The sequence below is a fragment of the Rhinoderma darwinii genome, chromosome 7 (assembly GCF_050947455.1).
Source record: "Rhinoderma darwinii isolate aRhiDar2 chromosome 7, aRhiDar2.hap1, whole genome shotgun sequence".
NCBI classification, from domain to species: domain Eukaryota; kingdom Metazoa; phylum Chordata; class Amphibia; order Anura; family Rhinodermatidae; genus Rhinoderma; species Rhinoderma darwinii.
In genome coordinates, this window is record NC_134693.1 from 102846325 (window position 1) to 102862818 (window position 16494).

Here is a 16494-nt window from a genome sequence, read left to right on the forward strand (position 1 = left end):
AAAGGGTGTCTGTGGGATTGTACAAAACATCCGCACTCCAGCATTGCCTAATCTTTAACTTCTTCACTAGCCCCATATGTAGCACAGACCCCAAATTGTCATGGTTTCCGCTGCATTTACAGGGTCTACCAGTGGGGGCTGCAAATTATGACGTGGGATTTTAGGTGAAGTACTGCTGAACATATAAATTCGTCTGGGCCGTCGTTTTGCATTATTGCGTTCCAAGAGTCATAACTTTTTATTTTTCTGTTGACGAGCTTTGTGAGTGCTTGATTTTCATGGGACGAGCTGTCGTTTTTATTAGTATCATTTTGGGGTTTTTTTTTTATAATTTTTTTACCGGCGTTCTCTGTGCAGTATAAACAACATGTTTACTTTATTCTGCTGTTAGATACGATTATGGCAATACCAAATTTATATCGTTTTTATATGTTCTACTACTTTTACAAAATAAAAACATTTTTTTCTAAATAAAATGTTTTAGTGTCTCCATATCCTGAGAGCCATAACTTTTTCATTTTTTAGTCGACGGAGCTTTGTGAGGGTTTGTTTTTTGCGTGACACACTGTCGTTTTTATTGGTACAATGTTTGGGTACGTGCGACTTTTTATTCCATTTTTTTGGAAACAACGTGACCAAAAAAGGAAATTCTGCCATTGTTTTTTATTGTATTTTTTTTTTACGGTGTTTACCGTGCAGGATAAATAATATGATATTTTTTTAGGTCAGGCCGATACGAACGCGGCGATACTTATTATGTCTAGTTTTATTTTTATTTTTTAATTATAAAGGACTTGATCAGGGAAACAGGGCGATTATTGTTTTTATTACGTAAAACTTTTTTTTTTCACTTTTTATTTTACACTTACTAGGAGACTGGAAGATCTGATCTTCTGATCCCCTGTACAATACACTGCACTACTTCTGTATGTACTTCTGTAGTGCAGTGTATTGTAACTGTCATTTTACAACTGACAGTTGAGCCTATTACATCCTGCCTTTGGCAGGACCTAATAGGTTCCCGTACTTGGCAACCAGGAAGCCATTGCTAGGCTTCCTGGTTGCCATTGCAACCATCAGAACCCCGCGATTTTTTGCGGGGGGGCAACGGGGTGCGGCAATCACTTAAATGCCGCTGTTGTTATTGACAGCGGCATTTAAGGGGTTAAACTACAGCGATCGGAGAGCACAGTGATCGCTGTTGTTGCAGTGTGCCCACTTCATCCTCAGGGCGGACCCATTTTCGGGAAGGGGCTAATAAAAATTGTGGGTTTTTTTTTTTACGTCTTTCTCTGATCTCCTAACGGATCTCACAGAAATGAGGAGATCAGAGAAAAAGTGACAGGAGCTTTCTCCTGTAGACAACGTCACAGATGGCTGTGATTGGGTCAGTCTCTGAAGACTGACCAATCACAGCAATCGCCGGCATGGGGGCCTGCTGATTGGTCCCCAGGCCGGTAACAGAGACGGTTAGCGGTCAATGACAGCTGCCGTCGCTGTGTTATCACTATGTGATTTCACATAGTGACAGTTTATTCCTTCTCCGCAATAGTACGGCGCAGGTCCGCTTCAATAAGCGGCGTGTGCCGTACTATTGCGGAGCAGGTACGCAACGGGTTAAAAAAAAAAGGCTGCAGTATGATAAGATAGACAAGGACGCTTCATACGAGTGTACCTGTAGTGGGATCTTTATTAGGGGGACGTATATTTAATGTTTGTTTCATGCTGTATGTTACTGTGAGGGGGATATCCTAATGGAACTCACTAGATGATAAGTGTATGTATATATATATATACACACACACACACACACATATACATAGAGAGAGATAGAGTCTAGATGAATGGGTGGACAATTTTTTAAGGGTGGGTTTAGAGGTCTGAATGGACCCTTATTATGGGGAAAGGGTGTATTTTGATAGTTTAAAAGTATTGGTTTGTTGAGGAGTCACATTCCCATATCCCCTTTATAGATTAAAAATGTATAGGGAGGAAATTGGTGTTAAAGATTCCTTAAGTAAATGTATATATTATATGTTGTCTTGCAATGTATACTTACCGATTTGTACTAATATCATTATAATAAAGAAAAAACGTTAATATTTTTATTTATTTTTTAATTTGAAAAAAAAACAAAAAAAAACAAACGGCAGCAGCAGCTGAATCCCAGCCGGTTAACGGAAATGAAAAAGTAGAGCAGGAAAAGCAAGCCTGGGATATATGTTACAGTGCTGCGGATGTCAAGCACAGACACATGCTTTAATCTTAAGGTTTATGTTTTATTCAATTTACGCGTTTCGGTGCTGAACCAGTGTCATCATCAGGCCATTGGAATGGAAAATAAAATACGACCACTAGGCTGGCATAGTTAATAAGCATTTATTTTATTATTTTTAACAAAGCTGGAGTGGACTGTAAAGAATATTTTCATCCAAGTCACTTCATTGTCATAACCGGTCTACCCATCTACACTACATCTACTTGAACCTCATTAGCAGTATATACAGCAAAATTCATATTTATCCAATATTTATTTTTTGAACATATAAACTACATTCAAGTACAGTACCCAGATAGCATGATATATTTACGTTTAAAATAACAAGCCCCATTTGCAGCTGGAGTGATCTGAATATTAAAAAAAATAATAATAATAATGAAGCTCCAAGATGGTTAGACTGTTCCGTAATACAGGGATTATTCATATTGATGCTATTGTGGACGTTGTTCCCTTTTAGTGTAAATCTAAGCCTACAGATCAGAGGTAAAAAGAAATGAAGTACTATTGTCATTTCTCAAGGAGTCGATCCATTTTGGGGTTGATGAAAGAGAATCCACAGAATGCCATTTGGTCCATTGAATCAATAAGGTTTTTATCACTGTAGGAGAGTCGTGGTTTCTCGCTGAGGAACTCTCGATCAAAGTTGCTATGATCATTGGGGGATTTCTACAGAAAGATTATAAATAAAAAAAAAAACAACTTTAGAAAAACCATTCACGATTTACATCTTAACAATTGGGTCAAAATAATATCTCACATAATCTTTATAGTTAAAGGGTTAGTATGCCATGGAATGAAATGGCTGTGGGTTACTGCATAGGTTTCTCAAAGACTTGTACAAGATTAGAAAAACATGGCTGCTGTTCTTCCAGAAACAGTGCAACACCTGACCATGGGTTGTGTCTGGTATTGCAGCTCAGCTCCATGGAAATTAATGGGGCGGAGCTGCAATACCACCCGCAGCCTGTGGACAGGTGTGGTGCGGTTTCTAGAAGCAAGCAGCCACCTTTATTGAATTGTGTACAACTCCATTTAATTATAGCAGTGTTTGGCCTCTTTCAGATGGGTATATTGTAACAGTGCTTAACGTATTCTGTATTCCAGATGTAACACACGGACCCCCTACTGAACCGAACTTACAGCACCATAGTGACCTATGGTGCTGTAAGTTTTTGCAATGCAAAGTGTGAAATCTGCTTTGAAAAATCTCCACTACGTCTGAACATAGCCTTTATATAATTTAATTTCCAGCATGGATTAAAAACCCCCACATATATATCTATAGGGCTACTGGAAGCATACTCTATATACAATCTTTAAAGAGTGAAGAACGCACCACTTTAGGTTTGAAGGGAGGTTCCACTTCTTTCTTTTCCAAAGCAGTCCAGTTGATCGTCTTGAAGAAGGGATGCAGTTTGATGTTCCCAGTCACACCAAGTCTTTTAGTGAAATCTCTCTCAAAAAGCTTAGGGGGGGGGGGGGGGGAGCAAACCACAAGAAGCAATTACTTGGCTGTTGGTAAACCTAATGTATCCGCAATATGTTATATGAGCTATTACATATGAAATGTAGCTAGAACCAGGCACCTGTACCTTTTCTAGGATGTCTTTGGATTCTTTTGTAATCCACCGTGGATAGTGGGGAGTGTCTGCTCGAATAGACTCAAACAGTTCATCCTCATCATCACCATGGAAGGGTGACTGTCCTATCAACATCTCATACAGCAGAACACCAAAGGACCACCAGTCTACAGAAAACGTGTACTTCTGTCCCTGCAGTATCTGCGGGGATACAATGAGAGGTTAGGGTCATAGTTCCTCTATGTCAATTATATATTAAATGAACAATTATTTGCTACAAATTTATCTGCTAAAGATTTAAAGCCATGAAACAAAACCACATGTTTATATTATATACACTTATATATGTTTACCGCCTGCACCACGGAGAATCCTCACCTCTGGAGCAATATAATCTGGAGTCCCACAGAACGTGCTGGCTTTATGATCACCAAACACATTTTCTTTGCACATTCCAAAGTCGGCAATCTTAATGTGACCATCCTTGTCCAACATTACGTTGTCCAATTTCAGATCCCTATACAGAAACAACATTCAAATTCTGAGAAATCAACAAATACTCATCTAAAATATAACCATAATACATTCTATGTCTGTGCCAATTCATAAGAAAATGTGCACTTTAAAATGTGCAATTCACTGGTTTATATCTTTAGGGATATGTATATTTTGAAGGTACCAGTATCATTACAATATTTCCAAATTGCAATCTGCCTGTGTCAGATGCACAGCACAGACTGCAAAAAATATCAACTATCAGGTTCAACTGTTGATGCGCTTTCTTTGCCACTATGGTTTCAGTGACTTCAAAATATACATATCCCTAAAGATATAAACCAGTGAATTTCAGAATTGTACTAGGGAGAACTACATGACATTTATACACTCAGTGAATTATACTTTAAAATGTGCGCCCAAGTTGCTTCTTATTAGGTATCTATGGGTACAGCGTTTCTTCAGACATTATTACAAAGAACCCCCCAGAATTGCAAGGGTCACCAAAATGAAAGTGGCTAAAGAAGCACTCCGGCAATTGTTTTTTATTTTTTTTGCACATATAATGCAAACTCACCAGCAATATACTAGCAGTGCCATTTGTTTATTTTCAGCTCAGTTGCATTTATACATTTTAAACACTTTTATTATGGGCAGTTGTGCAATGTGATCTCAGTCCGACCATCAGAATAGACCGTGCTCTCGTGTAAAGACAGGAGGTCACTCTCCTGTGTGTCTGACTTCCTGTTAAGTACAGGCTTAAACCATCATCAATCAAATTCCTCCTGGCAGCTCTGAGACCGCCTCCCCCCAGCTCCTCCCTCTTTTTGTCACCCATGCATATAGTGCTGCTGAAGAGATTATTTCTGCCTGTTCTAAGGGATCAGGAGTGCAGTGATATAATAGGAGAGTCCATACAACAATTAACTGCAGTTATAAACCAGCCCTGACTCACACGAACGGTCTATACTATTTGTGAGTGCTGTGTGCAGAATCTAGTGTATTTCTAGGAGACGCTGCTTCTCACTGCTCTCCCTTGCATCCTGCTTGCAAGGAGAAACATATCACTAGCAGAAGACGGGGAGACAGGCTGAAGTTGCATCACATAGGAATACACAGACACCGCAGAAGACAGAAGTTCTATGTCGCTGATCTATGACTTGCTGCATTAAGATAGGATTTAGAGCAGAGCAAGTGCAGTGTGATAAGACTACGCCCCCTCTGCTAAGCCAGAAGCATCATGGGAAATTTAGTACGCATTAGGGAAGCCATATCAGAGGGCAAGAAGGAATCAAGATGGCAGACTACCCATAACTGATACATCAACTAAAATAGGTATAAACAAGGCATACGCAAGTGCCTCTACGGTGTTCTTTAGTTATAGCCCATGCTAGTCTATATAGGCAAAAAAATAAGATTGCTGTAGTGTTTCTTTAATGGAAGACAAATGAGGTTAGAGGTGGTAGTTGCCAGTTGTGCCATACAGGAAAGACCATTGCTGCAGCCTGCCAATTCCTCACAGTATTCCTTACTACACAGGTACACCCTGTAATTAGTCTTCGCAAGGTGCCATCATTCCCACATGTCCTCAGCAAAACTGGATGTGGTTCTTGTGTGCAAATGTTAAAGTCATTTTCTGGTTTTATGTAAATAAAAGATAAATCATTGCACAATTAAATCTTTCTAATATGCCTTGTGTTTCAATGCCTTAAACTTTTCAAAACCTCTTTTTGCGTTCAGTGAACGAAAACATTCTTGTTAGCATTCAGGGGGGTGAAAATCTGCCCTGATCATGTCCAACAAACACTGGTGCATAGCTAGCCAAGCGCACTCTTCAAGTAAGCCTTGCTGTTGTGTCAGCAGGACAGGACCTTAAGTTTTCAGTAGAAACAAGTATGATTTCTTCACGAACAGCAAGTAGAAATCCTGAAAATTGTGAGGAATTAAAACAAAGTATATTATATAGCTACATAGCTTATTATACAATAATGAAGCCTTAATAATGGGAAAACCCCTTTAAACTTCCACACTCTGCCTGCTGGCACCAGGTAGGTCAACATCCTCTTAGAATTGCAAGACGTTGGTCACAGCCTGTCATTGCATGCCAACGTCTATGTTACGTTCACTGTCCATGTTTCATCAATAATAATCTTTATTTATATAGCGCCAACATATTACACAGCACTTTACAATTTAGAGGGAACATAAACAGACAATATCAGACATTACATAGTGACTAAAATGAACCATCATTTATCACAGTTGCGATTTCAAGTGATTGAACAGGTACCTAGACGAGGTGGCAACCATATTCATTTATTGAAAGAGAGAGAATCCTTTTGGATTCATACCCTTGAAACACTGGCACCGAAAGGCTTGAATAGGGAATATGACCTGTTGTGCTAACTAATCTATTTTATTTACACTTTTTAATCAGTTTTCATGTCTACCTTCTTCCAGGCTCGCTAAGAAAAACACAAATTACTGTGCGACCAGATACAGGTACCATAAAACCGGTCTTCATCTTTATCACGTTCTATTATTTACTCATTTTCTTTTCATGTACTATTGTTTACCTTCCCCCTTTTTTTCTTTCTCTTTATACTTTTTCATTCTCTTCTTTGATATATATCATTGATTCTTCACACATATTTCAGCTTGAATAACACATTTATTTCAGCTCTGTTACTTACATGTTAATGCTTTCTTTTTTATTTCACAAAAAAATATATATTTTTTTCTTTTTTCATGCGTTCCACAACACCATGGCAACCGCGGGCATGCGTTTCAACTACTCACATTACATAATTAGGTCACGCCCCGGCCGCATGGGCAGTACATCTCACCAATCATTGCACTTGCACTTCCTGTTATAAGTTCAGGTGATGCAGCACACTGTAGCAGACACACATGCAGAGCGTCTGGTAGACGCCTCGTTCCACAGCTCCATTCAGGTAATGTTTGTTTTACTTTCCATTTTCATCAACATACTTGCTTCCTATACTTTTATATCTTTCTCACATCATACTTGCTTTTTATTTATGCTGTTCTGTCCACACCACCGGTATCTTATGGTATGGTCCTGAGGGGTATTTTGTCAATACCCCTCCATCTGTTAAACGTATAAGTTGTTTATGAATCATTAATCTATGCATATCTGTGACTTATCGTCACCTGTTGGTAACATTGTGCAGTTTAACAAATAATTTAATACGCCTCTGACTGGCCAATATCTCTGTTAAATCTATTATCTAATTAATGTATCCTTAGTCTTGATTACTTGAGATATCTTGCATGTCATTCTTCAATTTTTTTCATTTTTCTACGTTATCATAGGTTCATCCTTATGTCTTTACATATGCTTTATGTTCTTTATGCATCTTTTCTAGTTTTTGTTTTTTCTGTATTAAATCTGTTTTCTTTTATATATACTTGTATGCAACATACTTATATTGTGTATCTGTTCTGTTTTGCACATTAGTTTAAGCGACTTTGAAAAAGGCCAGAGTTGGCCGAAACGTCATTTACAATCGCTTGTCAGTAATCACTGAAGATTTACAATCGCTTGTCAGCAATCACTGAAGATTTACAATCGCTTGTCAGCAATCACTGAAGATTTACAATCGCTTGTCAGCAATCACTGAAGATTTACAATCGCTTGTTAGCAATTTCTGATTTACAATCGCTTGTTAGCAATCACTGAGATTTACAATCGCTTGTCAGCAATCACTGAGATTTACAATCGCTTGTCAGCAATCACTGAAGATTTACAATCGCTTGTCAGCAATCACTGAAGATTTACAATCGCTTGTTAGCAATTACTGATTTACAATCGCTTGTTAGCAATTTCTGATTTACAATCGCTTGTTAGCAATCACTGAGATTTACAATCGCTTGTCAGCAATCACTGAGATTTACAATCGCTTGTCAGCAATCACTGAAGATTTACAATTGCTTTTTAGCAATTACTGATTTACAATCGCTTGTTAGCAATTAATTTTGTGAAGATTTATTTCAGTGAAGAACAAACTGAAAATGAAATAATACAAGAATTAAACGAATCTTATTCATTCATACATACGTTTGAGTGTTGGGTTATTTGCTGAATGACTATTTTGGGTTTGCCAAACCCGAACCCTCACAGCACCTCAACATCTCTACCAGGAGTGCTATCCAATTTTTTTTTATATAGTGACAAAGCTAATTTACAATTCAGACAGGAGAATTGAGGACCCTGCTCGCAAGAATTTACAATCTATGAGGAAATAAGGGAGACACAAAAAGTGTAAGGGTATGTTCACATTACAGCGTCCGTAACGGCCGAAATTACGGGGCTGTTTTCAGGAGAAAACAGCCCCGTCATTTCAGCCGTAACGGCATGTGCAGGCGCTTGAACGCCGCGTCCATTACGGACGTAATTGGCGCTGCTTTTCATTGGAGTCAATGAATAACGGCTCCAATTACGCCCCAAGAAGTGACAGGTCACTTCTTTGACGCGGGCGTCTATTTACGCACCGTCTTTTGACAGCGGCGCGTAAATATACGCCTCGTGTGAACAGACAAACGTCAGCCCATTGCTTTCAATGGGCAGATGTTTGTCAACGCATTCAAGCCGTAATTTCGGACGTAATTCGGGGGTTAATACGCCCGATTTACGTCCGTAATTAGTGTGTGAACATACCCTAAAAGTGTTTGTTCAGTATAATGGTCCAGCCATCTTTTATACACATATTTTATCAACACCTAAGTACTACTGAATAGCTTCTTTTTTTCATGGTGTAACACAGCACATTATTTAGAAGGACTACACAGTGCTAGAGACTTCATAGATAAATTGTATGTACACATAAAACCTTACCTATAAATAATGCCCTTGGAGTGAAGGAATTGTAATCCACATATTATTTCGGCTCCATAGAACCTACATGACAAAGATGTAGCTACGTGAGAGGAAGGAATCAGACATTTATTCATAGGTTTAGCCACAGGCAGGACTTATCAGTCTGATATAACCAGGTATTAAATTTCCCCATCATCATTTGAAAAATTATAGAAGCACTCTGACATAAAACGCATAGTACATAAAATCTCTCCTGCCAGCTGCCACCATCAAGGGTGAGCTGCCATCATCCCTGACATTCTGTGGGTAGATGTGTGACTTTCTGGGGGTAGATGTACTGATAGCGCTTCATCAGTTTGCACTTCTGCAGACTGGCAGGTGACAATACACAGGAATGAGGCAAAGCCGAGAAAGAAGAAGGTCGGCCTAATATACAAATGCAACAGGAAACTTCATTAATGTGACAGTTGATCATAATGAAAAAAAGACCAAATGACTTAGCACAGAGATTTCCATGAGTCTATAGTAAACCAAAATAGGTAAATAAGGTTTTGCAGCAAGACACTTTCAGATCATGGCAAGGCACTGCAGGCTCGGAGAAGAATGGGAGCAGCGTGCTCACTTGGCTGTTTCCCGACCCTCTCATTCACAGTAAAAAATATTTGGAAACAGCCAAGAGTGAGAGTACTTGGCTGTTTCTGATGCTATGATCGCTCATCTCGATGCTGCTCCCTGGCCGAGAATGGGAATTTTAGGTCTCCTTGTTCTATACAACAGTAGGGGGGGTCACAGAGTTTGGACCCCTATCAACCTTACTGTTATCACCGATCACATTGATAAGTCATAAAAGTACAGAACGGGTTGTAGTGGGATTACTCCTCCAAGGTTAGAGATTTATCGGAAAGATATGCCTCCCAGGGTACAAAAACCTTATAAAAATGTAATAAATAAAAAGTGGGGGATTATAAGATTGTAACTGTACTTGGCACTGATGTACTTTAATTTCTTTGTGTACTATATTTACAGTTTAGATGAAAAATGTAAAGTTATGATTTATTATTATATGGTGTCTGCATTTATACATAGTAATGACTCATCACACCATCACGGATTTATAGGCAAAGACACCTTCTCCATTCTCTGCATGTAAAACCCAAACAACATGTTTGTGAATAATGTCATCTGAACTGTAAACCTATTGCGGCCACCTTCTCTTGTGACTGTACATTGTAAAGAACACTTACGTAGCCCTGAAAAGATCAAATCGACCTTTGTCTTGTATGTGAAACATCAGGTCACCTCCATTCAAAAACTCCATGACAAAAAACAGATGTTCCTGTTTTTAAGACACAAAGAAGAAAATGTCACAGGCTTATACTGTATATAATAAGGTTTACATTATAGGAAAACAAACAATAAGAATTTTCCCCCAAATAGGAATGGTATGCAAACCCTCAGTAGAAAACCCCCGTTCAATGATTGGCTTTAGGTTAGTACCCAAACAAAAGCACATGGTCATGAAGGTCAAAGTAAAGTAAAGTGGTACCCTCAAGTATTAAGTGCAAAGAATACTAATTTCCACATTAGTTTCCATGGACACAGCCCATGGACAAGCATTGCACTGTTTCTACGGGACAAGCAGACCCTCATTACTAATCCTAGACCAGGGCACTCAAGAAACTACCTTGGTCTGGAAGGAGCAGTAAATGTGTGTGAGAAAGGGATTTTCCCAGGCCAAAGCGAGCACACGTTTCTCCACCATGGTACACTCCACGTCATCATCAATAAGAACAACGTCCTTCTTCAGGGCCTTTACTGCAAAGAATTCGTTCTTGCCTTTAAGTTCGGCTAACAACACCTAAAAGCAGCAAACAGAAGAGTCAACTATGCACACTGCCAAATACCGACACATTAAAATATCTCAAAAATTCTCACCTTGCCAAAGCTGCCTTTCCCAAGAACCTTGTGAAAAGTGAATTTATCCACAGTGACACGGTTTCGGATACTGGAGACCCGGACAGATGGCTGCGGACTGCTCCCTTCCCAGAGTCTGTCATACTGGTTGTCTGCTGAGTAAAACATGGAGGTCACACGTAAATGAAGCAAAAGCCTGGTTGTTTACATGCAAAAAAATTATAAAGAGCTTTTGTTCTCAACTAAATATTGCACTTGCCTGTCGTATCAGTTCCGAAAGCACCTGGAACTTTTGGCATTACACCCTGGTATATGGCAATGTTGTCCAAGCCGGAATCTGATTTCCTGTTCGATTTCTAAGAAAAGACATCTGCATTGGTCGGGAGAGTACAATTCTAACACAAAAAATTTGGTCTATCATATTAATACAAGAGTCATCATGCCGATAAGCTGAAGACTGCAGGTTCAAGCTTCTAAGACCCCCATGACAAACAGCCGATATTGCCGGAGGGGAAGTTGCAAGAGAATTGTTCTACATGGCACCCATTCAAATTAATGGCCGTCCACTTATAACATGGATCATGGATGGCCTGAGTTGTTAGCTCTGGCTCATTGATGGGACCCAATAGGATATCCCCTTTAAACAGTTTGCACACCTCTATTCTTACCCCTTTTTGCAAGTAACCATTTCTTACCACGCTGACTTGGTTCAAAGCTTCCGCTAGAAGTTTCTGGTTGATACCACAAAGATTTGCCACTTTAGTCTGACATTTGTGATGGACGTTCATACCACAATCTATGGAATTGAAGACATATATATTCATATTATTTAGACAGCACACAATATATGGGAGCAATATGAATACATTTTCCATAACGTCAATATCGGACACCCACACATGACTACGATGGCTAATTTAATTGAAAATGTCTGTAGACCTACCGGCATGCTCTACCGTAGTAGGAAATGAACGTGTGAGCAGGAAGAACATGCAAGCCCCACTAACACTACTTTTATGAAAACTATTACAGGCAAAATGGGATGTTTTGCCCTTTCAGGTGACGACTTTTATTTTTTAACTGGCCCTGGGAAAAAATGAACGGCATTATTGACTGGTTTATTATGGGCAACTCCTCCACTTATGTTGTGATCGTAAATGCCACTGACGCAGCCCCTTGATGTTCAAGTGCACCTGGCTATTTTAAGAGAACGCTGCCAGCCCCTTAAAGCAGAGAGTGGCATTTGCAACCTTGGCGCCGGGGGCATTAAACGTCGATTTATCGGTCATGCAACTTACACAACAGGTATCGTTACACTGACCTCATCCCTCCTCTATATAGCGCTGTCCGCCGTTTTTAATACTCAAAACTGCTGACAAATTTCCTTTAATAGGAATTAGAACGTTTAAATTTTTTTTAGGTCCAAAATGCTGTGCTAATTTCTTAATAACCGTCAGAGATCAGTTTTACGGACACAGGGCTCCAAATCCACTGCATAGACAGATTCAAAACAGAACATTTTGGCTACCTGTTCCACCACTAGAGGGAGCTTAGGAGCCTGCTCCATACTGCTTTATTAATATGATCAATTCGTAAGCTCCTACACTAGTGGCAGCCAGAATGTTATATTTCTAATCGACGTAGGGGATTTGAAGCGCTCTATTTCACAAACAAAACTCTGACCGCTATAAAAAATATATTAGAAAAAAAAATGTAAAATCAGCATAAAATGTTTGACCTAATTAGATATATATATATATATATATATTAAAAAAAAAAAAAGTTAGAAATTCTATTTAAAGTGCTCCTGTAGTGTTCAGAGATAAAGATGTTGTGGTATCGAGTAAATTTTTTGTACCGATTTCAAAAATCTTGTGATAACCACACAATCCTTACAGTGATATACAGTTGCACAAGGTTCACATTCTTTGGTGCAGAAATCATGTAGATAAGTTAAATGTCCAAGGACACAACAAAATGACGAGAATAAGGTTTCTAGAGTTTAAAAGTCTACAAACTCTTTAGATGTCGCAGCTGATGCTAAATATAAAGTGCAGTTTATCAGTGTCCCCATTATCGCAATACTCCTCATTCATAAAGCTGTTCTTGGCCCTGTTCACAGAGTTTATTGCAGGCAGAAAGAACCTGCTTCAGAATTCATTCAGAAATTTTGACCTGCTTGCGTTTTTTTGACGCATTTTCAGGACGTTCTTCGCCTGCGGCCATTGAAGCGAATGCTTGGAAAAGAGCGCCTTAGGTTTTTCCTGCCTCCCATTGATTTCAATGGGGGGGGGGGGTCAAAAACTGTGCGAACAGGGCCTTTGACTAATACAACAGTGTTTCTAGTTTCACTGACAGCACTGCAAAAGCTATGGGCATCTAAGCTATACCATTAATAAGATTATGCAGTGGGTGATAATTGTGCCCACAATATGCCTTGGAAACTGAAATTTGGAGGGCCACAAGTTTCAGGGCCTTGAGACAGCAGATGGTGTATGGTAAAGTGTCATTAACATAGTGCACAAAAGGAACATTGTTCGTTCACTGAGTGGCATAGCGCTGGTGATCCTGGGTACTTGCCACGCCTCTTCTGTTTGGCACCCCAGTTATTTGTGTGCCAATCCCCACGACTCTCAATTCTATCTTCCTCCCAAAAATGCAGATTAAATTGAATGCCTACAGATGAAACAATCTCACAGTTTGCTCAGATGCAGACGTCCTATAGCAGGAGGGAGTCAATGAGCTTACATGTCACTTCCTCTAGGACGGCAAAGAAACGCGGGGTGGCAAGTACAGGCTCTCTGTGTGGGGACGGAAGAGGGAGGAGGGCAGGCACTGTTTAATGGGGCACATGTGGGCGCAAAGCGGGTAGGAAGAGACGAGTTGGGCAAGATGACGATGAAATTTAAAGTGTGAAGAAGACATCAGACAACAAGTAGATCTGTCATTAGATTTAATGGTTTACTGCGCCTGATCAATACTGTGTCCCCTTGTTCAGTCTGCAGAGTGAGGTCGGCCTGCAGAACGAGTTTATGAAGTAGTATTTGATCACTGTATGGAATTAGCATTAACAAGCAGCACCTCTTGTCTTGGCACATTCAGCACCCAACTTCAATGGAAGACATAATTGAAAGTCAGTAGTCGATTGTGAGAGTGTCAGACTTATTAATTGTAATATGCTGCCCAGAATACAGTACCTCACACCAGCCACTAAATCTGGCTCTATAGCATAAAAAATAATTGAAAGAATTCATAAGATGCCACAACCTAAAGATGTTTTTAGTTTGAGAAAAGCTTTAGAATTGTATATTTTTTTGGTCATTAAGTAAAAATAAAAAAATCTGTGAGGCCAGCCTTAAAGTCTCAGAATGTAGCCGCTGATTGCTGCAAGTCCAGTTCCCCGCACCCCAAGCAAGTACGTAAGTGAAAATGTGGTATTAGATGGTGGCCTCTAAGATGAATACCCAACCGTTTATGTAATACATGGACGGCTCATGTCCGCCAGAGTGTTCTGGCGCAGAGGGGGGTTTGACCCCCTCTAGGACTTCCATATGCCCAGATAGCTTTTGGACAGGGGTTACCTTCCTAAAACAACCCCTTTATTACAAACAGACCATATATGGAATAAACAGATGATAACCCAGAAGCAGTCAGTTTAAAAGATATCCCATATGGAAAGAGCACATTTATATGAGAAGTTATTTTTGTTCAAATGTGGACCTCCCGAATTTATCAGACACTGTTCTTTACATACTGAATCTCTTGCTGCAGCAGAAGTTTGAGGTAAAACATTAGAGGAACTAAAGTTAATGGCCCCATCCCCGAGCCTGCACGAAACAAAACAGAAGTCTGTATACTCACCATCGCATTTTAACCCTTGCTTCACCAATCCCCATAGCAGGCTGCCGCAGTGATCACAGAAAGTAGGGCTCTTGTAATTGTAAACTTTGAACCGGTGAGGCATATCGATATTAAACCTTTCCCTTTGGAACTAGAAATAGGAAAATACCATTTAATTTCACAATACATGTGAGGACACAAGACAGTCAAAATCCATAAAATATAATAATATACATAATAGCTTACTCTTTTAAACTTGTTATACACACTATGGGTCTGTATTATTGACCTGTAGCCACTCCGTATGCCACTGTTTGGGGACTCACTGAGAAAATGCTTCAGGGGAGAATACCTTGGTGATACAGCATGAATGTCATACATTTTTTATATGTTTTTTTCTCATGGATTTCATATGAATCCATCACAAAAAAACATGCATGTGCCTCCATATAAAAATCAGTGGCACAGTATAAGCCCATAGCAGGCTATGGGTGATGTATTACAGACACGTAAAACACAGCAGCGTGCATAAGGACTTAAGGGGTAAATTAACTTTTTTTTAAAAAGAGGCAAATGGGCCAAGCACCGGAAGCATTAGAAAAAAAAAAAAAAAGCTGTTAAAATTTGGTTCCCGAGAGCAGGCCTTGGATACTGTGGCTCAGGAGGGGTTTTTTTTTGTCTACATGCTGCACCCATGTCCGCAGCTTACAAGGACACATTATGTACATGGATTCTACGTGTGCAATTCATCTTTAAAAGCTGAGAACAAGGCCCAGATTTCTGGAAGGGCCAGACAGCCTTCGGTCCCACGGAGCGGTTTTAATGTGGCCACGGTTCAGCCGAAAACTGTGCCGGCACGCTTTTGGGCACTGTTGACAAATTGTTTGTTAAAGGCGACGCAGTGTAGCGGGTAAAACTGCTGGTTACCTGCAAAATTGTGCAGTCATTAATAAATGGACCATTATGGCCACCCATTTGCAGGTTACCAGGAGTTTTACCCATAACACCGGGCAGCCATTGAAAATCTATTTGTCAACAGAGCCAAACAGCATGCTGGCATAGTTTTGGGCTATCTCAGTGCCAACCTGTGAGGCATTACTCTAATATTTAAATGGGTTGTCTCTTTTCTAAATGAGGACTGATCACCATGGGTCCAGTAGCTGAAACCTCTGGGGATCAGCTGCTACTGTCAGGGGAAGCTGCACATTTGCATAAAGGAATGGGCAGCCATTAAAAATATGGAAGCTGCACAGAACACAAGGAAATCTGTGCCTCATACTTCCTTCCTTTAACACTTTAAAGAAGTTATTTAGTTCAAGAAGTGCTAAAGTTATATCTTGTGGGTTGCAAATATACGTCTTTGACTGCTTTCACTGAAACACACACATATATATCTATATATAGATATATATATAATCCTCCGTGTCATGTGTGTTAAGGCGTGTTCATGTACATACAGTTCTTCACAAGTGTGCTCCTGAATATGTTACTGAGCCAAGCAAATCATTTTATAATTTGCAGTGAACAGATATAAATATTGTTTT

The 16494-nt window shown here is 39.6% G+C and overlaps 1 protein-coding gene across 3 annotated transcripts in view; it reads right to left on the reverse strand.

The window, feature by feature from the left end:
* Positions 1–2363: 2363 nt before the first annotated feature.
* The window catches only part of PRKCD (protein kinase C delta), a 79623-nt gene continuing 65492 nt past the window's right edge, over positions 2364–16494 (reverse strand). For 2 of the 3 annotated variants that reach the window (XM_075833741.1, XM_075833740.1), the window contains exons 8-18: positions 14972–15101; positions 11806–11906; positions 11370–11466; positions 11132–11265; positions 10881–11054; positions 10441–10532; positions 9215–9277; positions 4240–4378; positions 3874–4062; positions 3618–3746; positions 2364–2947 (exon numbers count right to left, since the gene is read on the reverse strand). In XM_075833741.1, the coding sequence (XP_075689856.1) occupies positions 2789–2947; positions 3618–3746; positions 3874–4062; positions 4240–4378; positions 9215–9277; positions 10441–10532; positions 10881–11054; positions 11132–11265; positions 11370–11466; positions 11806–11906; positions 14972–15101 (1407 nt within the window). In that variant the 3' untranslated portion in view covers positions 2364–2788. The remainder of the gene's footprint in view (positions 2948–3617; positions 3747–3873; positions 4063–4239; positions 4379–9214; positions 9278–10440; positions 10533–10880; positions 11055–11131; positions 11266–11369; positions 11467–11805; positions 11907–14971; positions 15102–16494) is intronic. The other variant, XM_075833743.1, reaches the window with a different exon arrangement.